General features: G+C 33.1%; 1 protein-coding gene across 1 annotated transcript; it reads right to left on the bottom strand.

Annotated features, from left to right (window-relative positions):
* Window positions 1–309: 309 nt before the first annotated feature.
* On the bottom strand, window positions 310–27116 carry LOC124355860 (calcium homeostasis endoplasmic reticulum protein-like). Its single transcript, XM_046807036.1, is given in 19 exon segments — window positions 310–480; window positions 984–1122; window positions 1310–1510; window positions 1602–1775; window positions 1928–2061; window positions 5524–5684; window positions 6516–6558; window positions 6560–6669; window positions 7574–7777; window positions 8381–8483; window positions 8599–8814; window positions 10588–10705; window positions 13454–13528; window positions 15184–15419; window positions 18392–18584; window positions 19758–19944; window positions 23750–23848; window positions 25589–25759; window positions 26802–27116. Coding segments are annotated over 19 exon segments (2724 nt in total). The 5' UTR covers window positions 26827–27116; the 3' UTR covers window positions 310–345.
* Window positions 27117–27735: the final 619 nt, after the last annotated feature.

Here is a 27735-nt window from a genome sequence, read left to right as displayed (position 1 = left end):
TTGCTACAAACTCCTTTATCAGACCATAAAGGTGAATTGATGGGGGTGGAGTATGATGATTGGCAGAAGTTTAACTAGTCAAGAACCAGTATGACCACAGTGATCAAATAAGATTTTGACAACTATGGAAGCAGGTATGTATTATAGGCTATTTAACTGAAGATAGCTCTCCACAGGTGTGCAGGAATATTTTACGAATTTTTTTTGTGCTAGCCATGTTCCAAATAATAAAACCCAAAAAACTTAGATGTTACACATCACACTGGCCGCATAAGTCTAAGAACTAAATTTGTTCACACATAAGAGTGAAAAGTACAAACTATCTTACATTTATATTCCCTTCAATTATCTATCCGATCTTTCTTCAGCTCTCGCCTTCATCCTTGTGATAAATGCTTGCCCTTTACTTTTTCTAAAGTTCTCATAAGGATCATTCAAATTTATCCCTACTCCTTTGTATTGATCTACGCGATCTCGAATCTGAAAAAAATAGTATGGAATTATAAAAAGAAATAAAACTAAAAACAATATGTTGGATATAAAAATAAAATAGTAACACCAATTTACTAAAGCTACTAAAAGACCAAAATTACTTTGATTAGAACCTATGTAAAAATAGGAAAATCTTCAGAAACAATGGGGGAAGAATGTTAATACATAATCATTTAAATTTGACTTTTTTAGGACAAATTGATGCACTTTAAATAATGTACATAATTTTGTTCCTAGTTTTGAACGAGAGGGTTGAGGACCAAAATCCTCTAGTTCTTAAATTGCCTTAAAACTTTATGTATATTGAACCAACTCACAACATCAAAAATGTAAAAAATTAGATGGTATTTCTCATATGGAATAGACAATACTCAAAAACAATTGACAATGTGATTCTTGAATGGTAAAGTTATACAATTTTCTATGCTTATGTTTTAGGACAACAACGTGCAAGAAACCTAATAATTGAGAAAGTTGTTAAGTAAAGATACCTCGCCTCCTGAAATTGGTTGCTCAATTCCCTGCTCCTTAGCTCCGAGGCCGGCCCCTCCCCAACCCATTTTGCGGAGCATTTGATGTCCTTTGTTGCTTTCATCTATCTTCTCTGTTACTGGCTTCATGTAGGGCTGTCTGCAATAGTTTAAAATAATTATCGTTATTTCTCCGTGTAAACTGAGTGTAGTATATATTGATTGTAGAAATAGGAGTCTATACAAAATAACAGATATATTTTATATATCAAGTTTGATAAATACAGTAATGATTTAGTACTACACTGTGTGATTAAGAGTGTTTTTGGGGATCAGATTTAACTTACAAGAATGACGCAGGGGGTGGGGTGGGGCTGCGATCCTTGTTGCTAGGAGTAGTGGGAGGAGGTGGAGTTCGAGATCGAGACCTCGATCTGGATCTAGACCTATCCCTCCGCCCGGATTTTCTCCTGGCAACACTGTTTCTGTTGTTGGTGCGCCTCGACGGACTTCTGGACTCTCTCCCTCTAGACTTTGATCGGCTTCGGCTGAAGAATAATTTGAATTAGTGTTAGTAATAGAACATTAAATATCATTCATTATGTTTCTTAACTCAACTGAACAGTTCATGAATGCTACCTGCGATATCTTTTCTTTGTGGGAGGTGTTCTACTTCGTGATCTTGGCCTCGTAATGGGAGATGGTGACCTCGATCTCTCTCTAATACCTGCAGCTATATCGTCCTCTTTCCTTTTCTTGGCAGAATTCTTAGCACGATAATATTCATAAAGACCAAGCTTCTCCCAGCCATCGCTGTAACAGACAACAATTTACATGCTTAATTATACTTTTCGATTAAAAAAGATTGATTAGCAATGTATGTAAAGATTGTGATTTTATAACATCTAAAGTAATAACTCTTTATTTCATGTTGATTTAAACATCAATCCTAAACCCAAAATTACCTGTCTCTAGGGTGATCGTGACCTGGAGGAGCATAATAAGCCTTGACAGCTGCCAACAAGCGTTCACTGGGAGGAGCCGGGGGTGGCAGTCTTATAGAATCTGGATCTAGGGCTTTGTAGTTGCAGTCTTCTAACTGAAATTTTAATTTAAGTTAATCACAAAGTGATACAGAGTATAATACGGAGAAACCATATGTAATAAAGTTTTGTAGCTTAATGTAGAGGTTGGAATAACGCTTTAGTTTATTTCACATTTTAAAAAAATGCAAACATTCAACCCATAAGTTTAACAAAGTACTTTTTTTTAGTACAGAAACGTTAAGATTCCAACTGTAGGATTCGAAGGAATCTTCATGTTGATGTTGAACTGTTCCCAAACCTAACTAAAATCTGTGATAGTTATTGTCACTGTTTTCAAAACATACTCTCCCCACTGTACTATGCCCTTAATCTCATGGGATCAAATATGGATATTAACGAGCACCATAATGTTCATCATTTTATTTTCAATTCATATTTGAAGTCAAGGTATCTAATATTTATAAAGGATAATGTATTTACACAAGTGATATCATTGTTTTCCACAATTTCTCATGACTGGTTATGAAATGACACCAAAAAACCTGTCTTGAGCTTATCTATAGAATCGTGTAAAATTCAATTGATTATTGTAATTTTTAACAATTCTAAATGTGATTGGCTGCAACATTTTCTAACTGTTTTTTAGCGAGCACCTAACAGATCCAGCAAACATGTTTACAAAGTTCCATGTAAATCTGTTATGCGGTTTCTGAGATATTGCGATGCATTAGTTACAGATACTTGGCTTTTACATACGAGGGCTGTTCAGAAAGTAACCTCCGGTTGGTCACAGTGGGGGTAGTGGAGGGGAGTAGCGCGCCATCTGTGCATTCACTAAGCAGGTCAGTCGGCATCAAGCTGTAGTCGAGTGAACATCGTACCTGCGCTAGTTTAGTTTTTGTGGCAGTTTGAAATGTTTGCTGCAATAGAAAATACCGCCAAATGTGAAGTGCGTGCTGTTATACGGTTTTTTACAGCCAAAGGATACTCTGCAGCAGCTATTCATCGTGAGCTTTGTGCCGTGTACGGACCACAAGTTATGAGTGAAGGAGTTGTCCGTGAATGGGTACGTTTATTTAAAAGTGGACGAGAAAACGTTCATGATGAAGAGAGGAGTGGTAGACCATCCTTGGTGACTGACGAACTCGTTCAGACAGTTGATGCAAAAGTTCGTGAAAATCGACGTTTCACAATGGCGGAGTTGTCTACTGATTTTCCACAGATTTCTAAGACTCTTTTGTACGAGATAGTGACAGCAAGATTGGGTTACCGTAAGTTATGTGCACGATGAGTGCCCAAAATTCTTACCGACCACCACAAAACTCAAAGAATGGCCTCTGCATTAGACTTTCTGTCACGTTATGCGGACGAAGGAGAACCATTGTTAAACAGAATCGTGACCGGTGACGAAACCTGGATTAAGTACGTAAACCCTGAGACAAAAGAACAATCAAAGATGTGGGCACATTCAGATTCGCCTACCAAACCAAAAAAAGCCCGGCAAGATTTTTCTGCCAGAAAACTGATGGCAACGGTGTTTTGGGATGCCAAAGGGGTGTTGTTGGTTGAATTCATGGAACGTGGGACGACCATTAATCAAGACGTGTACTGTGAAACACTAAAAACATTACGACGGGCTATACAGAACAAACGCCGTGGTATGCTGACTTCCGGTATCGTTTTTTTGCACGATAACGCCCGTCCTCACTCTGCTTGCAGAACAACAGCCCTTCTTAAGTCCTTCAAGTGGGACGTTTTTCAACCATCCACCTTACAGCCCAGATCTGGCGCCAAGCGACTATCACCTCTTCATGCATATGAAGAAATGGCTCGGGTCCCAGCGGTTTGATGACGACGAAGAGCTCAAAGATGCGGTCACAGGCTGGCTCAAGGCACAGGCGGGTGATTTTTATGCAGAAGGAATTTCAAAGCTTGTGAAGAGATACGATAAGTGCCTCAATCGTGACGGAGACTATGTCGAAAAATAGTGCAAAGATGTAGTTGTAAGATGTATATATTAAAATATTTTTACTTAACTTAGTGTATTTTTTTCAATCGACCGGAGGTTACTTTCTGAACAGCCCTCGTATTTAAATATAAAAATAAAATTGAACTAAACATAAATATGTTCAAATACGACAATAAATACAAACAAAGAAAAATTTATATGAGTACTGTAATAAACCACTTCATAAACTATTAATTTGTAATGTGAGCTGTTATCAAATGGCCTTAATTTAACTTGATTAAATCCATGAGACCAGCCGGAAGATTGTAGTAGGAAAGAGATATGAACGGTTGTCTGGCGTCGTTTCACATAAAGAATCATACCACAACAGAGTGTGTATGTCTGTATCAAGAGGAACCATGAGACCAGCCGGGAGATCGTAGTACAGGAGGGATGGTAACAAGTCATCTGGTATCACTTCAGGTAAAGGATCATACCACAACAGAGTGTGTATGTCTGTATCAAGTAGCCTCAACTTACTTTTATAAGAAGAACCATTAGACCAGCCAGGAGATCGTAGTACAGGAGGGATGGTAACAAGTCATCTGGTATCACTTCAGGTAAAGGAGCATACCACAACAGAGTGTGTATGTCTGTATCAAGTAGCCTCAACTTACTTTTATAAGAAGAACCATTAGACCAGCCAGGAGATCGTAGTACAGGAGGGATGGTAACAAGTCATCTGGTATCACTTCAGGTAAAGGATCATACCACAACAGAGTGTGTATGTCTGTATCAAGTAGCCTCAACTTACTTTTATAAGAGGAACCATGAGACCAGCCAGGAGATCGTAGTACAGGAGGGATGGTAACAAGTCATCTGGTATCACTTCAGGTAAAGGATCATACCACAACAGAGTGTGTATGTCTGTATCAAGAGGAACCATGAGACCAGCCGGGAGATCGTAGTACAGGAGGGATGGTAACAAGTCATCTGGTATCACTTCAGGTAAAGGATCATACCACAACAGAGTGTGTATGTCTGTATCAAGAGGAACCATGAGACCAGCCGGGAGATCGTAGTACAGGAGGGATGGTAACAAGTCATCTGGTATCACTTCAGGTAAAGGATCATACCACAACAGAGTGTGTATGTCTGTATCAAGAGGAACCATGAGACCAGCCGGGAGATCGTAGTACAGGAGGGATGGTAACAAGTCATCTGGTATCACTTCAGGTAAAGGATCATACCACAACAGAGTGTGTATGTCTGTATCAAGTAGCCTCAACTTACTTTTATAAGAGGAACCATGAGACCAGCCAGGAGATCGTAGTACAGGAGGGATGGTAACAAGTCATTTGGCATCACTTCAGGTAAAGGAGCATACCACAACAGAGTGTGTATGTCTGTATCAAGTAGCCTCAACTTACTTTTATAAGAGGAACCATGAGACCAGCCGGGAGATCGTAGTAGGGGAGAGATGGTAACAAGTCGACTGGCATCACTTCAGGTAAAGGAGCATACCTCAACAGAGTGTGTATGTCTGTATCAAATAGCCTCAACTTACTTTTATAAGAGGAACCATGAGACCAGCCGGGAGATCGTAGTAGGGGAGAGATGGTAACAAGTCGTCTGGCATCACTTCAGGTTGCATCAGCGGAGGTGGAGGTGGCAAATGAAACCCAGGAGGAGGTCTCGACAGGTCAGGCAGTTCTATACCAGTTGCAGCTAAAACACAGAACCAGTAACCATTATGGCATTAGGTGTATAGTATGAATGAGGAAAGTTGTGTTCTACTGAATAGTCACATTAAAGTAATTAGATCCAATTTGTATAGTTGTCATATTGTGAACTGAAATTTCAATGAAGTTCATAGGTAAGGAATGATTTTTCCCATGTGGTGTGTGTTCACAACATTTTGGTGTGCAGCACTCAGAGTTAAAAAACTTAAAACTACTGTAAATTGTAATTCCACCAACATATAAATAATGTATGTTTCAATACAAAGGAAGAAAGGAACAAAGTCTGATCCATCAAGTTATAGGCCTGTATCAGTAGTCCCTATAATAAACAAGATTTTTGAAGCTTGTATATAAGATCAACTGTATAATTTTTTTGTAGTTGATAATAAATTACTTTGAGTTGAACAGTTTGGGTCCATAAGCAGTTTAAGTACAAATAAAGTAGTGGAAATTGTATTTCATTTTGTTTCAAAAGACTTTGAAGACAAAATGATGACTTGTGCTACACTAATTCATTTGACCAAAGCTTTTGATTGTATTTCATACAAACTTTACTAAAAAAACTTCAATATTGTGGTCTAAAAGACAAAGAACTCAGTTTAATAACTTCTTACTTGTGTAACAAGAAACATATTGTTCATCAGAAAAATTACAATTCCAACTTTTAATTAATAAAAACAGGTGTTCCTAAAGGATCTGTCTTGAGCCTAATTTAGGTATGATGAAGTCTAATGCAGAATTGTATGTCTAATGACTTATAAAGTTCTTGATTCTTGATCCTTAAAAATCTAAAACTAATTAATAACAAGAAACTCACGGGGTGGGAATGAAGGCAAAAAGCCAGGAGGTGGTTGAGTAAAACTGGACACCCATATCTGGAGGTGGGGGTGGGAAAGGCTGCATCCCATCTTGGGTCATCCCAGACTGTGAATCTCCTGCATTGTAGCCAGGAGGCATCACGTGATCAGGTGCTGCCAACATACACCAAGTTTAACAACAAAATGTCACCATGAAAACTTGGAACAGAAATACTTTCAGATATTCCTCAGGAATCCATAGATCATTAATACATTTTTTTACAATTCATGTATTATTTTTACAGTTACTGCATTTAATTTGTAAAGTATAAAACAAAGATTCTCAGATGAACAACCTATTATGTTTGGAATTAAAAACACTTATTTTCTTGAAATTTGGAAATTTAAAATCTGTTTTTAATCATAAACCGTAGAGAAAACTGTTATGGTTACGAATTTTAGCACACCATCTCAATGTTCCAGTATCTTCTATTTCTAAGCTATTGTTAAATTTAAATTTGAACCTGCACATAACCTTAAATATTCCAAGAAAACTTATAGATACTGTCATTACGTGGACATACAAATAGTGATTTCATATAATACATTAATTACTTAATATTAAGTAATAAGCTTAACAATTTTCATAAGGAAAACAACACATTTTAACATTGAATAAACAACCTACATTTTGAGATACAAACCTTTATAAATTAAAAAAAAAACACACAGCAACAAAGTGGATAGGATCTTTCTGTTTCAATAATTAAAAAACAAGTATTGTAGGTAAAAATAAGAGAACCAAGAACTACCAATTGTTGTTTAAAAATGAATCCAGAACTGAACTAAAATAAATACAAGTAATACTTCATTAACTGTGATAAGTATTTGAGCCTAATAACTAATAAATACTGTATCAGTCTAACTGGAGATATTCAAATGAAAAAAATTAACAGAAATGAACATGAAAAATTATGAGAATGAATAGAGCTTGTGCTTGCTTTGCACATCTTGAAAGTGCCATAAAGTTCATCATCTATTCAAGTGTGGATTAGTGTAACTACTGAGATTTCCACACCTTGAATATGATTGGAAGGAGCCATGATCTGCTGCTGCTCAGCATTCATTTGGCTGAGGGCCTGCTGCTGCAGCTGTAGCAGTTGCTGCTGACTCTGCTGTTGAGGTAACAAATGCGGCTGTGCCTGCTGAGTCTGCTGCATCAACTGTTGGGTCTGGTGGAGCAGCTGGTGGTCCGCCGCCTGAGAACCTCCACTACCTACCTCTATTTTGGAAAATCATTAGAATACAATTCTTTTGTAAATTGTACATTTCAATTCTGATTTTATGAAATATACGTGGACGACTGATATTACGGATAAACCAATTCCATTCTCAATTCTTAGTAGGATCAAAGTTATTCAGATGGGACATAACATTAGAGGTCCAATTAGTTTATGCTTTAATGCCTTTAATACTTTCAAAGGGCTTTTTAGTAGCTTGATGGAATGAAAATCTGAACTTACCTTTATACATATTTCATACATAACAAAAACACAAAATATAAGTTTACACTATTGTATTGATATGATATTTGATTATTGTATGATGATCAAATTCAAAAATCTGAACACTATAAATCAAAATTTGAAATCAATATTATTGATTTAATTATATACTTAGTTAATTATTAAAAAATTATTACAATAATACAGAATAAAAAAAGAATGTGTGGGGGATCAAAATATTTTGAATTGGCTAATTCCTACTTGAAAATAATCATTTGCCAACATAACTAATAAATCTTACAATAAAAATTAAGAAAACGAATAAGGAAGTAATTACAAAGAAGTCTGAACTAAGATTTGGCTAATTAAACAAGTTATACCCAGGGGGACAGGAGGTGTAGAGGAGGGTAGAGGAGCTGTTGTGACCATTGCTGCCGCCACCTGATTCTGGCTCTCCAGCGTCTGCTTCTGTTGTTCTAAACTCTGCAACATTCGGGTTAACAGTAAGTCGTAGGAACAAGATTATTCATTCAATAACACACAAAGAAACACTAATCACTTATTGCATTAATGAAGTACACAAGATGTAATGTAAGACCTGTATCTGCTGCAGTGCGTGTGTGACGAAGGCCTGGTGTTGACTTTGGTAGTTCTGGAAGGTGGTCTTGGTGGTGGCAGTAAGGGACTGTAGCACGTCGCTATGGCTTGAGACAAGGCCAGCTTGGTACTCCTGCCACGACTCCAGCGGTTGCTTCAGCTTGGCTACAGTCTCAGCCGAGCAGTAGTGGTGTTTTGTCTCCCACAGGTTCAAGAGCTGACGTAACACAAAATGTAAATTAATCCATCCAGATTCTATACAATGTAAAAGATATTAATCTTGTTACTGAAAATTCTTGGAGCAATTATAAAATAAAATTGTTGATTTCGAAAGGCTTTACAAAGAATAAAAATAATTATTTGAAAAACTTGTTATCATTACTAGTTACAAAATTCTTGTTCCTGTTCAACATTTTTGTTAAAGAAGGTATCCCTCTTTTGCTCTAATGTCTTATTGGTACTACTATTAAAAGCTTCTATAATGGATGCTCCTAATCATAGATGGTTATATTTTTTAATTTCCTTCCTCAAAACTTTGAAATAGGCACTCATCCTCAATAAATTGGTCTGAAGCCATTATGAGATCCAATCTAAATTTTAAACTGGCATGGCCATGTTAAAGTCTATGAATACAATATGTAACAGCAATCAACTGTTCTTCAACAAAGAATTACTAAAAGCTGTCTATATGCCCCCTGACATTATATTGTTAAATTAGTGTGGTTATTTTCGAGTTAGCTTTCATTAACTCATAACCTTTATATCCATTGTACATTATTTCCTATATATTATTCCTAAAAACAAATGAGGCAACATTGAAATACCTTGTCTTACAGTTACTCACTACAAGAGTACATACGGTTCAGGACCCGTACTGAGTAGACTCAGACTGTTATATAATGCTTAAAACACACATGTAATTTCATGGCGTTTGTTGGAGTTGCAGATTTTAGCAATTTGTGTTGCCATCACTGTTACGACACATTAGTCAAGATGAATCCTTATGAGATTCGTATTGTAATTTTCTTGTTATATGAGACCGTAAATTTTAGTTTTTTTTTACGGTATTATACATCTAATATGTTATACAAACAGTACTCAACTAAAATCTCTGAAGTAAAGGATTTTTGTCTTTTATACATCATGAAGTTTAAAAGATATTTTTCAACCTTTCTGAAACTACTAGCTTGATTTAAAATTGTTCATATTTTAATTTTTTCATAGATACCTTGAGGTTTGAATTCACCAGGTATTTCTAAATGGCACTGGATTCAGTAACTTTCTGATATTTTGATAATGAATATATCACATGGACTATAACTGTGCATTGTAATAATTAAGTACATGGATCAAAACAGTTAACGCCATTTATGTTGGCTAATAAAACAGCTGAAAGCTACCTTTGATATATTCTTTAAGAAGGAAAATAAATTCTTTCTTTAACGTGTACCCAGGTACACACAATCTTTCGTAAGGTCGTCATGCACCCAATGGGGTACACATTGCTATGCATTTCCTTATTGCATTTTTATTGTTTGCTTGTCTTAAATTTTATCCCACACTTAAATAAATACTTCAGACTATCGTGTACCTTGTCAGGCTCAATTTTTTACATAGGTACATTAATCTTTTAGATACCCCTTAGGGTACACATAGAAACATTGAAAAAACGTAATGAAGTAATTCTTTTGAAGCAAAATTGGGAAACCTGCATACTTAATCATTATACTTAGACATTTAACTAAAAATAATCTATTACAGTTTTTGCCATTATTATTAAAGAATTTTAAGGCATACAAAAGAGTACGGAAATTATCCTTCTTCGTTAACATTATTAGAATACACACACAAAATTAGTTGTATGGGTTCATATACTTCTGTACACATACCTATAACATTAGAATACCATTCTTGTTAATTCTACGCCTCTGTTATATCATTACTAATAACCAATTTAATAATGAAATAACAATGATCCATAATAAATTACCTTGTTTAGTTTGGCTTTTTGTTCTTCTGTTGCATTCATTGACGCTGCGTTACAAAACATCGGAACAACAACTCCTTCCAATGATTTCTTCAGTTCCTCACCACTGTTCTTCCTTGCACTGCGGTAATCAATAGAAGAGTTTTGTAAAAAAGAAAAAGACATCATTAACGTTCACAGGCACACATATTTTTAACACTATTCACAAACAAATTAAAAATATTACTTTTTATAAACTATCAAAATACATAACTTAGATTATATTATTAAGGATAAGGGAAACCAACAATTTTTTGACTTTGATTCAAGTAACAATATTTTTCTTCTTTGTTTTTTGTATGTGCCTGTACTGGTGGGATGCATTTGTATGTTATTAATTACATATTTTATGACATTAATATTAATATTAGAAATATATATAAAATTTTTTTATTATTGTTGGATAATGAAAGTATTTTGATTATTCTTTCTATTGCAGAATTGTGTGCTGTGTCTTGCATAATTTACTTGTTATGTATCGTGTGGTATGTATAAAATGGTGTTGACCGTTTAAATAAAATGAACTAGCTTAAAGCAAACTTGCAGTATTTAATTAAGCATGAACTAAACATCACTAGTCCATAATAATTATCAGGATTGTTAATTGGTGCACACGCAATATCAATTCCTGACGAATTAATAATTAATGATGAATAATTAATAATTGTGGAAGTGTTAAATATAAAATGAGATAATATAAGGAACCTTCTTAAATTTCTTTTCCATTGTATCTTAACTGTACAAAAAACATTCACTAAAATTAATTATTTTTATTATAAATTTTAAGTTGTATGTTTATAATGAATGCTACCATATCTGTAACTGCAATACAAACTAATGCACTGCTTGGTAGCTAGAGTTAATGAGGGTATCACAGGTATTCGAGTACATCTTAAACTAACTTAACCATGTGTAAGGAAAACTTGTTGTCTCGTTGATATTCCTGGAGACACTACATGTAGGTACCGTTATAATAACAAGTAATATAGCTATTGGTTTACAAAATTTACATATGTTCAACATAACTTTGTGCATATTTACATGACATTTCTATTACTAAAGCTTTTTTTACTAAGCCCAAAAAGTATTTGACAAAACTGAATGAAATTACTTACCATAATTTGAAGTGATGATTTGCAAAATGTAAAGTAGATATGCTTAATAGTTTTGAAAAAGTACTATCTAATACTAACATACTTCCACCCTGTCTTTAATGTGTAGGAATGTTTTCTTCAGTAGTTAAGTTGTAAAAAATTGACAATTTATATACTAGTGATGTGTCAAAGCCAAATCTCAAATCTACCGAATCTTAGACAAAGATTTAGAGTCGAGAATCGATGGGTGAGATATGCAACACAGGAATTTCCTAATATCTACCACATCACTGGTTATCGGCTAATCAGCAGTACACAAATTACTGACCGTTAAAACATGTTTTTGCTGTACACTGTGTTTTAAAAACCGTAACTAGATAACCTAACTGACAAACTGATATGATTTGATAAATAATATTTAGCTTGCAAATGAGTTTCTACATTTACATTCGCACAGCACTGCAAATTGTTGCATTTGACAGCTGATATCGCTATTACGCATATGGTGTCTGACATCTTATTGTTTTAAATATAATAAAATATCATTTTATAAATGATAAACAAAATTGAAGTTAATGAACAATAATTTTCAATTTGCCAAATTTTTACCAAGGTACATATTTTGTTTTATGATCATTTAAAAGTAAAAAAATTATAATTAAAAAGATAATGTTTATTTTATGAAACCCTTAAAGTATGTTATACTTATTAAAACTTTTGTTCCAAAAGATGTAAACTAAAAACAGTTTTAGTTAAACAATTGGAAATTAACATGTTCTTCTTTGTATGTTTGGTGGAAGTCATCAGGTTTTAATATAAAAGACATTTCTATTTCTTTCACAATGTAATTTATTAATTTTAATGTTAAATTGTAAAAGAAATCAAAATGTCTTTGATATTAAAATTAATATGTTGTCATAAGAATTTTCTATAATTTATTTAATTTTAATAATTCAGTAAAAAGGTTAGTGATAATATCTGTTTAAAACAATTATAAATAATGCAATATTTATAAAATAGTTATTTTCAACGTTCCTAATACATCAACAACAATTTTTACTATATGAAGCATAAATTATATCGTTGAATATATATTTACTTATAAACTGTATGTCCATTTTAGGTTTTGCAAGGTATCATGTTTATACTTTTATACCAAATTACATAAAAAGTTAGTCAATTATTGATAATTATTTATTGGTTTACTAGATAACAAGGTGTTTGAGGTTCCTAGTTAGTTGTTAAAAGTATTCAAATGTGAACACTGATTGACTTGAACAAATCTGATTATGTCTCAATCTAAAGTTTAATATCCGATTCCTCCTTTCTGAGTTTTATCTTTAATTTTCACTACATACCTGATATTTTCACTTTCATTAAAATCACAAGTATTTACTTGACACTCAGTCTGCACTCTGTAACTGAAGAAAAAGAAGAACTTACATTTCTTGTCAAATTTCGTAATCAATTGAAAATAAAATAGCGGAAAGTACTGACCATCCATACAGTATATGTAACCTTGTGTTATTTTTTAACAAAAACAAAATATGAGAATATTCTTTTTACATATATTTAAAACAACTGATGAACAGGGTTGGAGGATCTGTAAAACTAGGAAATAAAGATCATAAGAAGAAATGGAGCAAAGTTTTACTGTGGATGTGCGCAAATGAGATAATCGTTAAAACAGAACTTAATAAGTACTTAAACAGAATGATTCACATAAAAATACTAACCAATGATGTAATATGTCATTGACTAGATAGATGATGTGCAGTTTGTGATTAAATGTCCTCCTTTCTTCTAAAACTCTGAAAAATTCAAAACAAGCTGTTTTATACACTTTGCAGAGGACACTTCTTTAGACATGTTACTCTTTCTAATATACTCTTTCTACGCTAAAACAGACATGTTAAAATTAGTTTTTGTCGTGATGAAAAATTATATTTTAGATATTGAAAATTGAGTTTATATTGCTGGTTTATTTTGTAATATAAACATTACAAAATACCAATACTACTGTTTATTTCATGAAGTCTTATTAACAGAAAGACACCACCAATTTTGTGAATCTAAAATTGGCCAATCTCAACATCTTATTATTTTTTTTTTAATATTAATTTGATAGTATTTTTCTAAGAAAACTTCAATATTTTTCATTCTGACAAGGAAAGCACAAAGTTATTATCACGAGTACTTGTTTCTTAACTGTAGCCTTCAAACCTTGTAAACATGATAAACAGCACAAATATTGTGATTATTCTAAATAGAGCTTGCAATCAGTAAAATCAGGACTACGACTACAGCCTTTTCACGACTGGCATATTTTAGGGGTAATTAGGCCTCAGCTGAAATGACTGATGATAAAAAAATACAAAACAAGGTCAAATAAGTTTCTGTAAAATATGCAAATTGAAAGAATATCCTGTCTACATTACATATCAAGTACCATTTGAGCTAATATTTTAACAAAATGTCTTGTACATGGCTAAATTTTTGACGCCATTGATCCAGCTACCTGGTCAGGGATGCAGATAACAAGTATCAAGTAAGTAAGTAAGTAATGTCCACATTTAACCCATTGCGGATCCGTATTGTTTTGGCATGCGGGCACCAGCGGGCACGAATTAATTTACGGTCAGCGGCCGCACGAATAGCAATGGTGCGCCACATCGTATCGTTCGCTATTGTATACTAAAAAATTCAGCTGTGAAGGTATTCGTTCAGATGGAACATGGGCCTGCTGGGGTATCCGTGATTTAGGAACGATAACACGCGAGCAAGGTTCCGGGGTGGCAGGGATGATGTCTGAATCATAGTCTAAATAAAGCGGCTCGGGCGAACCGATTACAACATCCGGGCCATTGTCTAGACTAAACCCGCCAACATGTACGTCTGTGTCGTTTAGTTCTGTGTCACGAACCTCAAAAGTATTATAATAACAACTGAGGAAAACACCCAATCAGAAGCGCTAAAAAGCAGAGAGTAAACTCGTATGAATGATTTTTCAACTTCGACATACAACTGCAATCTGTAGGATATTTATAAAACTTTTAAAAACTCTAAACGTAGACCGTTGTTAAACACTCTTAGTTGACAAGTGAAGACGATCGCCCGATCTGTCAGACATTAATAGAACTATTTGGAGGGAAAACTTGTGATGTGAAACACTATCGCTTTTTAATCAACCATAAAGAGTCAGAAGAAACTATTAAAAATATAACCTTAGGTGAATTTATCTATTATTGTAAAATAATTGGTGAAAAACAATGGACAAGGGAAATTAAATTTGGATAATCCTAACATAAGTGACATTCAAAAAATTTGTTTAATCCTACTTTGGATTTAATATAGAACCTAGGATAAAGTTGCCTTTTGGAGAAAAACAAGTATATTTCTAAAAAGGTGCATATACCAACAACAAAAAATATTTTATACTAATAAACTGATTGTATTTTATGATTACTTGGATAAAAGGTATGAAGCAATGAGATTGTCGACTTTCTTATGAGTTGCCCTTTGCAATATCCATGCCTTTCCAGATGATATCGAGTCTTTAGTGCAAGAATCTATTATAGGCTGTAACACTGCATCCAGCTCCGCAAAGTTCAGGTGACATTCTGCTGCTTCAGCATTCATGTTTTCTTTCTGCGTTTTTGCTATCGTTTCATCAATAGCAGCTTGTTGTTGTTGCATCAAAACCTGTAATAAAATATAATTAGCGAGAGAAAAGATTATTAAAACAGTCACCTGGGTGTCAGAACTTTATGCATGTTCTTAAAAAATACTATTACCCAGACATTGGCAATGAAAGGGGAAAATAAAAAATATACATATCAATGGGAAAATAGCTACATTTTAATTAATAAACTATTCAAAAACTAACTCAAAATTAAGTTTTTATTTTGACTCATTACACTTGATGACTGTTTTGCTGAAATTAAGCATTTTATACATTTTTAAGATTTTAAAGAAAAAAACATTTTATATGGTGGGAAAAATCTTATTCATTTTATGTTTCTGTAAAGTTATTATCAGATGTTCAAAATCAAAGTGCACGTTGGGTTCCAGCTAACCAGCCTGTAGCAGACTTATAGAACCAGTCCTTGAGCAAAAATACAAGATAGGTTGTTGATATGACGTATATTCCCTTTAGATATGATTAATCTTTAGTAATGAAAGGATAAGTTTATGTTTGTGTCAGTATTCAGTACGTGACGCCTTGGTAAGACCATTCAAAACTCCTTTAAGAGCTTCAAGACTTACTGGAGTGTGGAAATTATTTCTACCATTAACTATGAAAGACCTGAATGATGTTGGAGACACTTAGTTCAATGACATTCAGTATAAAAATACAGCGATTCATAAGGTAATATCTGGTAATTTTGGAAAGTACTATTAACCCATTGGCTTATAAAATGGGCTTTAATAATAAATAGATAGTGATATATTTAGTCATAATTGAAAAATAATAATGCTATACAAACTAAAAAGTTTTGGAATTTTTTAAATTGAAAAAGATTTTTTTTTTACTCAAATAATATAAAATTAAATACCCCATTGTTGCTTTTATTTTATTTTAAATGTATTTCTCTACCTAGTAATACTAGAATATGTGTGTGTGTATATATATATATATATATATATATATATATATATATATATATATATATATATATATATGCATAGTTTGTCAGAATAAATGTTTTTCTAAATACTGAAAATTCCAAGAATATTGATTTTTTTCTCTTGTAGTACACTAATATTCTTATAATAACTTATTATTCATTTAAATTTCAATTAATTGTAGTATTGCAGTTTTTCTTATGTGTTACAACAATATTAGTCTAATTTATACTAACATTTGGTTAAAAAGGAGTTTAAAAAAAAATATTTAGATGGCGCTGTACTTGTCACGGAACGGTTCCGCGATATAAATTTTGAGCCCAGACTAGCTGTCACGGAAGCGTTCCGTGATACAAGGGCAATGGGTTAACAGAATAAATTATTTCACTACAATTACTTGCATATTGTTACCTAATAATACTTTTTCTTTAGAGTCTAATTACGTAAAAAGGAAAATTAGTTTTAATATTTTATCTCTACTATTGACTGAATTTCTTAAAGATTTGAATTTCCATAATTCATGACCTTCCAACCACAAAATCACCATAATATAAAATTGTATATATATGTATTTTATTTCACAATAACAAATCAGAAAATAATAATGAAAAGTTTGATATTTCAGTTTAACCCTTTGAGTGCCGCGGCGTCGCTATTTGCCATCTGGCATTATATGCAAGAAATGCAGAGACCGCTATTTCCGACTCTCTTGGTATCGCTTTTATTTTTTATAGTATTTACCAACATTAGGTTTCAAAGAAACTATTGGTGAAGGTTATGTTGAATTCTGGGTAGATTCTGATTTTTGCAACTTCGGAAACAGAATGCGTTAGTCTCGGTTAGAGCTGTAAGCTGGTAGAATGTGGTGTGAAATGTATGTCTGTTGTTTACTTCACATGTAATTGTAAATATTGATAGTTTTAAAGTGTAAGTATCTTTGTTGCGTTAGTGTCTACATATCAGTTTGGTTTGTGTATGTTGTTCTTGTCTGTGTTTAATTATAACAATGGTTTGACTGTGATTTGCGACTCTCTTTAGTGGCCTACTTTAGGTTACTAAAGAACTATATATTTTCCTCTGACTTTGATGACCCAGAAATACCAAACGATGACGGGCCGTCTGTTAACGTCCAACTACCTGTCTCCCCTCCTGACTGGATTGAAGCTGACCCTGATGAAGAGTTCCCTCAGATCCCAACTACATACAACAAACTGCCTGGACTAAAACACCTGCCTCATCTTGAATCTAGACCTGTTGTTTGTTTTAATTACTGAATTATTGTTTAGAAGTTTGATGAGAGAAACAAACAGTTATGCAAACCATTTCATAAAAAAAAATTCAGCCTCAATAAAAGATAATTTAACAGTTGGAGAATGGTTGCCAATGACTATTGACGAGACGAAAGCTTTTGTTATTACTAATTTTAGATGGGTTTAGGTTTAGTTTGATTGCCATTGCTATTGGTCAAAACGCTCTTTTACAAGTCAACTTTGATTCAAGCAAACGTTTCTCGTACCCAGTTTCAATTAGTTTTAAAAGTTTTTTCACTTGGTAGACAATAAAAGTATTTCCAGAAATCAATATGATCTATGTACTAAATTTCAACTTGTAATAGATCATGCCAATATTTTATTCAATTTCCATTATACTGCTCACCAACAGATCCACATCGATGAGTCACTGATCGGAATCAAGTCACGAACTATGTTGTAACGATATCTACCCAACACCCAACACTATAGATGGAGCATATCAAATTGTGGATGTTGTACATAGGAGCCAGAGACGTACGTGAGTGATTTTAAAACAAAAACCTTGTAAGATCAGGCATTTTGGCTCAACATACTATGCATATCATACAGCAACTTGACCCCGGCACCAAGGGTTAAACCCTCAAGAAATAAAATATAATAAATAGGCTATAAGAACATAAACAACAGCACAGAAAATATAAATCTACACTACAATAATGGGATAAAAACCTGAATAATTATAATTGAAACAGTTACAATCAGCCAATTTGTGGATATTGACAAGGGTATACTGACAGTGTGCTGGGCATTGAGGTTCTGCTCACTCTCCAGGATCTGTTCATGCAGCATCGCCTGCTGGGCCGTCAGAGACTCGGTGGTGGTCACGCTGGGAGATGACTGAGCATGAGCTTGCTGGGATTGCTGAGCTGCAGCTAACCACTGTACTAGCGACTGACCTGTGCAATGTTCTTTCTCATCCAGGATAATACTTTACACCCCATTTTTTTAAGTATTTAGTAATTCCAAAATCTACTGCTCTAAAAATAGTTATTTACTGACAGATTCCTTTTGAAATCTGTTGCTGTCACAGATCTTTTTCCTGGAATCTGGAGTCAAGTTCTGCCTGAAGAGATAAAAAAAGTCGGTGATGAAGAAGCTCAAAACAAACTTTTTGCATCATGTCAGAATCTATTCAAGGAGTCAAATCTGTGACAGCAACAAACTTCAGACACTGCACTATGCGGAAGATGAAATGGAGCTTAACTCAACATTCATATTGAATCAACCCATTCCACCAATGACACGTTTTGTGTAGAACCCTTTTCTTAAAAAAGAAATCATCACTGACACCCTCTTAACACTCCCACATATTCCTCACACGCACACATACTTGCAAACACACACACTCATCATATTGCTTCACAGTACACATGTTACATTATTCATATTTCGAAGTTCAATAATTATCCAGTTTTGTTGCTTAGTTGTTATTATCACTGCAGTTGCTATCTTTTCTCATTACATTTATAAAAGTATACATTTACATACATCTTGTGTTACTCCTGTTAGTATTATTTCCTGTGATCGAAACAATTGGAATATTTGTTCAGGGTCCCATTGTTAAATTCTTAAGCGATTGGGAAACAATTAACCAAACCAAATAAACATGACACTTCAAAACTACTTGCTAAAAACATTAACATTTCTTGTTTTACACATTTATTATTAGGATGACATACTTAGTTTGCAAGTACACATATAATTTAGATTACTACTAAAAAAAAGTAGTAGCAAGTCAAACACTGAACATGTGAGACAAATCTAAGCATAGTGGTGAAATAAAATTTCTAAATAAAATGTTCAATTTAAATATTTTACAAAGGTCAAGTAAAAAAGTATGCCTGATGACTAACTAATATATTAATTTTCAGGATTTCACATCCGGTTGATACATTTGCTATACAATTAAAGTCTGGTATTATTTTAACCTCACTATGGAAAGCCATTTTCAGTCAGTAGCTGTTTAACCGAAACTGAAAAAGGTTCTTGACAGCAAGGCCGAAATATTTCAAGAATATACTTGTGTAAGCAATGTTTTGTCGCGGCATGTACAGGAAAACTTATATGCTAGTTATGACACCTGTTGCATTACCCTAAGAACTAAGATGTACCTGATAAGTTGGACATGGCAGCCAAGGACGATAAACCAACTTTATTTAACACGCTTTTTGCAAATGCGTAATATAGCTGGTAGGCAGGATTGGAGGTAAATGGGTCATGATCACTTGGCAGTGGAATGGATGAAGGATTGATTGAGACTGAATTTGAATATTTAACTGACTCTTTTCCTGTAATAATGGAAAAAATAAGACAGGATTTAATGATTTATCACTAAAAAAGAAAACAATGAACATGTTTCAATACTTACTTGTTCCCATGTTTAACTGTAATGTTTAAACTGAGAACATGTTTCATGTTTTATCAAAATTAAAAAAGACATTTTAATATTTTTAAATTTGAGAGTGAAAAATAATAGATAAATAATATATTAATTAATTTATACTAGCCATAACACAATTCATTCATGTTACGACTAAACAATGAATAAAAAATCATTAGCAACTTTGGTTTCTTTCAACAAGCTAAAGGGGGTTAAAACTGAACTGATTCAAATAAGACCTATTTAATCGTAATAGAATGATGACAGCAATCCCGCCCTCTCTGACACTAACACTACACACAAGTGTACCGACAGGAGCCTTCCAAACCATCACGAATAGTCAGGAGACAAATTGTTTGCAATGATAAAATCACTTATAACTGGTGGTGTATGATTTTCTTTAGGTAAATAATAAAATTTTATTCAAATAATTTTATAATCAGGAAGAAATATTTTAAACGTTGATACAGTAAATGTAACAATTTTGTACGTGCTTACTGCAATTCAGATGGCAGGATTGAGGAAATCAATCCTCACCACTCTCAGAATGTGTGATTGGAGAAACCAGCCAAACCTCACCACTAAAACTACCTCTCAGCTTAACCAGGGGAACCAGCCATAACCCACCACAAACACTCTCAGAATGTGTGATTGGAGAAACCAGCCAAACCTCACCACTAAAACTACCTCACAGCTTAACCAGGGGAACTAGCCATAACCCACCACAAACACTCTCAGAATGTGTGATTGGAGAAACCAGCCAAACCTCACCACTAAAACTACCTCACAGCTTAACCAGGGGAACCAGCCATAACCCACCACAAACACTCTCAGAATGCGTGATTGGAGAAACCAGCCAAACCTCACCAATAAAACTATCTCAAGTTTTGATCAAGGAAACCAACCAAACCCTACCAAAAGAACTGTTAATAGACATAACTAGCCAAATCCAAGAACACAAGTAGAATTAATTGTCGCTACTTGAGAGAAAAGAATTAAATCGCATATAAATCATGTGAAGAAGATCTATACGATTTTCCAATAAGCGATGATAATAACCAAGAGATAAAAGAAATAAGACCTGTGGGGAATAGAATTGTCAGTATAGTAGCCGTGAACTCCAAAAGTGTTCACATTTGTTCTGTAACACCACAGGACTCGAGTATAATGGAATCGTTAAAAATGTTGCTTTCTCACAAGACAAAACACCATTGCTGACAACAAATAAATTCCCAGCTAAATTTGCACAAGATACAAAAAGTTATGCAGTGGAAAAATTCAAAGCAAAGGAAATATACATTAACTTCAGAACAGCTAAAAACTATTTAGAAGATAATCAACACAGAAACACAAAGTTATCATGTGGAGTTTGTCGAGTTGTATCAAATTCCGTCACAAGCTGTAAAACAATGTGCTAAAGAACTAGCTGCTCTACTTGTGAGTATAATAAACAAATTATTCAGTCTGAGTCAGTTCCACTCAGCTTTCACATTAGCAAAAATATATCCTAAACCACAAAAGGCTTTGACACAATACAAAAAAATTACTTTCATTTCAGTTATGTGGGTCTAATGATGTTTCTTTGAAAACAAAAGACATAATAGAAATAAAGTTTAACTATTATTGGAGTGTTTGTTCTTAAATTATGAAATCTAATTTAATGAGAAAGAAGCTGGTACAATGTATCTCTTACTGTGTTTAAAATTAAGGTGTTGACCTAGATGTTGAGCAATCCATGTTATACAGTAGCTGAATTTGTCAACTGTGAAGTAGATTTACTGGTTCTGAGTTGAATCTACCTTGGACCTCTACCTCTTATGTAGAGCTCTTATATGATTATTGCATAATTATACTTTTATATTTTATCACTTTAAATTATAACAATGTAGTTTATTACTATGCTTTTATATTTTATCATTTTATGACAATGCCTATTTCATGCATCCAAATGTGACCAATGGTAATACATGATTTGATTTAATGTGAACTCAGGGAATAGAGGGACTGGCTAAAGACTGGATGACCAGCTATTTTAAGGGATGCAAACAAATAGTTGAAATTCTACAAAACACAAATACTCAGGAAAAACTCATATATACAGGTCCAGACAGGTGTCAGCAGAGTAGTACCCCAGGGCTCAGTCCTGGGCCCCTCCTTTTTCAATCCGTTTACTAATGATTTCTCCAGCTTCATCAGGGATGACAATATCAAAACCATAATCTATGCAGATGATATCTGAATACATTACGCATGATACAAAACAAGCATTATTAAAGATATTTTATTAACAGATAAAGCACTCCAATACTGTCTTCAGAATAATTTGGCCATAAATCCATCAAAAACACAGATAAAGAGCAGCAGAAAACATGAGCAAAATCTTGAAATCCCTGTAAAAACGTGCTAAACTACTAAACAACAATTGATGCTGATCTCTCTTAGAATGATCACATACATAACCTGACCAAAAAGCTTTCATTCTGCATTTATGAAGTAAGGAGGATGAAGTGGACAGGTCTGGAAACAGCTAAGACAGCATACTATGTGGTGATAGAATTACATATCATATAAGGTATGGACTGATCTCGTGGGGAAGAGCATCTGAAGCAAACCTTAGAAAAATCTAAGTGCTCCAGTAAAAGATTACTAGGGCATTCATAAGCCTTGCCCTACAGACAGCTGCAAGGAAGCTTTCAAATACCTAAAGCTTCTAACACTCACAGTACTCTACATCCATATAGTTGTCATGTACACAAAAAATCTGAAGCTTCCCAGAAATATAGATTTTTATTCTTACAGTACATGAAGGGCAACTGATTAGTCTTCCCATCAAAACTCCTAAACTCGCTCCCAAACAGCCTCAAGGATACTACTGGGATTAGACTGAAAAAACAGCTTTGGGATTGGTTAGTGGTATGACTAGTGTATATTCAATAAACGAGTTCTTCAACCAACTAAAATCAAACAATAAATCCTAAAATTAATTAGGTCAAAACAATGTAAAGAAAGAAAAATTCAAATTTTAATGAGACCATTGCATTTTTTAAGAAATAGCAAAAATAAAGAATATTTTATATTGTCTAACTATAAAATATATATAATACGTTGCATGAATAAAGATTTTCGAACTGTGAACTTAAAGAATATCAACACTTTAGCAATAACTATCCTCGTAAACAATAAAAATACAGTTAAAGCACGGTAAAATACGTATTATCTGAATATTTCATAGATAAAATAACAAATCATCTTTTAAATAAACTGTGAACATTATCAGGATTTTACTTCCCCTTTGCTTCATTTTGAGAACTATTAATTTAAAACAATATCTTTTGGAATATAGTTTTTTATGCTGTCAACGAGTGTTTACAAAACATAATACATAACAAAAATTAAATTACAAAAAATCAAAGTATTTGCTTTTTTTTAAGTTGAAATGTTCTAAGTCTGTAAACAGTTTTATTCTTTTCATACCATTAGGTAAATTATCTCCTAACCTCTGTAAATAACAAAATTGTTATAGAAAAACCTTTATACAACTTATTCAATACAACCTGAGTCAATAAATTTCTTTGTAAAAATTCAAAGAAATTCAGTATTATCAATTGTTTTTAACAATTGTTAATATTTTCCAAATTTTAAAAGGTAACCAATAAAGTAATTAATGGGATGAATCTATGAGATATGAATACTATATCATGTAGCAAATTTACCTCCTATGGTAAGTGCAGGTTGGCCAGGGCTCGAGAGCATCAGATTTAATGACTGAGGACCGGTACCCACATTTGAATTTACAGTTTTCTGCTTCAATACTGTAACAGATAATTAGGTTATTGCCAGCATTTAACTAACACTGTTCAAAATGATTTAAACATCCAAATCCAAAACGTAAACCGAAAGCTGAACTGTGCTCCATGACAGTAGGGTTTACTTTTAACACGTTAAAAACGTGACGTCTGCAGTGTCATACATTTTTTTTGGGAATATTAGTCAACAATGCCATGTGTTTTTACATTACAGGTGTTATCCAAAAATGCCATGCCATTTTTAGCAATTTCCATATAATTATTATAAAATGTCATAACTTTCTTATTATCATTGGCTAATGTTTATATTTTTGGTAATTCTAAGCAATATATGGGTCAACCTCGATTTTTCTCATATTACAATATAATGTTCCAATAGTCAAATAGAAAAGGAAATGACTGGAATTTCTTGCCGGAAAGCAGTTATAGGGAGCAGGCAACCGCCAGACGGTCATATATTGCTTAGAGTTACCTATTAGTGATCAGGGGCACTGACGTGATCTGGGCTTCAAATTTGGAACTACTCGAGTTAATTTTTTTTTCTAAAAGAGCAAGCAGCGCTAAGCGCTGCGCAGCGGGCAGGCATCGTGCGTGATCCTTTTTTTTATTAAAAATTTCTGATAAATTTTTTATTACATATTACAATATAATGTAGGTATTGTATGTAAAACAATTTTAAACACATAATTACATGCTGGAAAGCAAAGTAAACTAATATAATCCGCCCAATACAAAATCTCCGTAAAAATCTGGTAAAGGAATCTGTGTCATTCCTTTGGCCTGAATCAATTCAGTATATACGAAGATCACGCACGGTGCTTGCCCGCTGCGCAGCGCTTCGCGCTGCTTGCTCTTTTAGAAAAAAAATTAACTCGAGTAGTTCCAAATTTGAAGCCCAGATCACGTCGGTGCCCCTGATCACTAATAGGTAATTCTCGCGGTTGCCTGCTCCCTATAACTGCTTTCCAGCAAGAAATTCTAGTCATTTCCTTTTCTAATTGACTATTGGAACATTATATTGTAATATGAGTTGCCTGCTCCCTATAACTGCTTTCCAGCAAGAAATTCTAGTCATTTCCTTTTCTAATTGACTATTGGAACATTATATTGTAATATGAGTTGCCTGCTCCCTATAACTGCTTTCCGGCAAGAAATTCTAGTCATTTCCTTTTCTAATTGACTATTGGAACATTATATTGTAATATGAGAAAAATCGAGGTTGACCCATATATTGCTTAGAATTACCATATTTTTTATAAAAATGTGCATATTAACACAAATATACTCCAAAATTTCTATATTACAAGAAAAATAAAATAACAACAATGAAATCTTACATTTTTCCTTTTTTTAAATTTATACTTAATTTTATATATGTAAGCCCATTTTAGTTGTTAACAATTTCAATAAGAGAATCAGATCAAAGTACTGTAAGCATATTTTAATAAACATAAATGTTGGACTAACATTTCGCAACGCACGTTTTGTAATATAGTTTATTAACTAATATTGTAGTCTACATAAATAAAATAATTTTAATTAATTTTAAATATATAACACACCTTAATTTTTACATCCTCATAGGCTTAAGTACAAATGTATCTCATTGAAGTAGCCTACTTATAAAATTATAATGGTCAACTTTTCTTACTTTTTACATGATTTAACTCTTTTACGATGCTTATAATATAAAGTTCACAATATTTATCAACGATTCTACATACCCCTACAAAAAAAACTACTTACTTGCTTGTTCCGTAGTGACTTTGTACTGATAATAATTAAAGTGTTCACCTCCAAAAAGAAAGCTAAACTTTGCATTTCCTTTTTGTTTATTTTTTGTCATCTGTTCAAAGTCTGGTCCATTTCTTGCGACAAACTTTGCCAGTTTGTCAATTATATTTCTTAGCTCAATATCTGTAACATATTCACACATAACTGAAATATATGAAATAAATAACTAACATACGCATAACAGAATGTGAAGTTGGTCAATCAATACAGATCTATTGTGGCCTGTATTCTTCAGTTGAGTTTTAATTATTAGTGATTGTTTAAATAAATACATGTTCTACAGACACTGTAGGCCTACATTGAGTTAACACATATAACATTTTTTGTGAATTCTGACTAGGATGCCACAATGCTCTGGTGTGAATTGTTTATTTTCCTCTAAATTGTAGTTATGTATTTGGTTAAATTCTGAGGAATTAATCAGATTAAAGATCTCAAAATGTAGTGTTAATGATTACTTGTATCACTAAACAATGAAAAATTTAATGTCTGAAAAAAACCTGTCGCCCTCACAACCCTTCCATTGTCAAAACAACATTTAAATATAGAGCATGTGTCTATTGATAAATAAAAAGTGATTAATCATTGCTACCCAGGAGAAAACATAAAAATAATTATACATACTTTGTATTATTATAAATGTTTCTTATGTTGTTATCATTTCATTATTATTTATGATTATTTTATATTTCAAGTTCTAATAGTTTTTTAATCGTTAGAGGTCATTTATTATTTATAAGATTATCACTTTGTGCATTATATTATTTTAATTAAAAGATATGATTGTTATTATGGCTATGTTGATATGATTTATAAATGAGTATTCGATAAATCAATATTATAATGAGTATTGATGATTGTACTAATCAACATAAAAACCGGGTCCGCTTATCATGTACTCTACCCAATCATTGTAATTGATGATTCAATATTATCAACCATTCAAGAGTTTGATGCTTATACTGCAGCCGAATAGTTACTATTTTATACACATTCCAATATAAATGCATAGCCTAGTCTACAATATTTTTTTATCAAATAACAGGAGTAGGGTATACACTAAGAACATAGCCCTAGTACACAACAATAGTCCAACTTAAAAGTGTAATAGATACATTTTTAACTGTGAACATTTTCTAATTCAATAAATACGATGGTTAGTTACCTTGAGGTGGTTTTGGCATATCCATGGTAGGCACCTGAGTCACAAGTAAATCTAACACCTAACCTACTGATTACTTTTTCAACTTTCAATCGAACATGTTGTATTTAAAGTAGAAATTACACACACACAAATCTCTTTATTAGGCTACAGAACTTATTTGATTTAATATAGATCATAAGAAAAGTGTTATATCAAGGACTGAGCTAAATGACAGATCGTAAACAAATCACATTAACAAACCAACAAATACAACCAACTACCATACAACTTCCAAGACGAATCATTTTAGAAAACTGACCGATGGCTTCGGATCGGCATGGCAGGCGGTAGCCGGCAGGGAATTAGCTTACGCCTTGCAGTCTGAATGCGGTATGACATTTATACATACTATCATTAAATATAAAGTTTCAACAAATTGGATTCACTCACGAGTTACTATTATGTTATTACTTCATTTATAAGTTTATATACTCTTTCTTCATTAATCTTTTTAACCAATTCAACAATATGGATAAATTTAGCAAAAATTACAAATAACTTACAGTAATAAAACATACATTAAAATGATATAATCTACCATAACTGGTATATACAATCAGTGTTGAATTAGTTTTTTAAGATATAATAAATACTGGCTAAATAATGGCTAAACAGCATAAACTATGGAATAAACAATATATTTATTTATTCAAACTGTTTTTGTATGAGTTACAATAAACAATCAAGATGGAAAAATAGATTGAATCACTTGAACACTTCAGCACAGATCCAAAAGAACTTGTACACATTCTTAAAATTTAAATAAATAAGAAAAAGAAATTAAGAAGACACTATAAAATCGGTACAACTTAAACTGACATTATTGTGATTTAATCACATTACTAAAACAACATATGTATTGGGTTATGGTTGGGGGGAAATTGTATTAACCAAA

Source organism: Homalodisca vitripennis, chromosome 1 (genome assembly GCF_021130785.1).
Source record: "Homalodisca vitripennis isolate AUS2020 chromosome 1, UT_GWSS_2.1, whole genome shotgun sequence".
Taxonomy (NCBI): domain Eukaryota; kingdom Metazoa; phylum Arthropoda; class Insecta; order Hemiptera; family Cicadellidae; genus Homalodisca; species Homalodisca vitripennis.
This window is presented reverse-complemented; position numbering and strand designations above follow the sequence as displayed.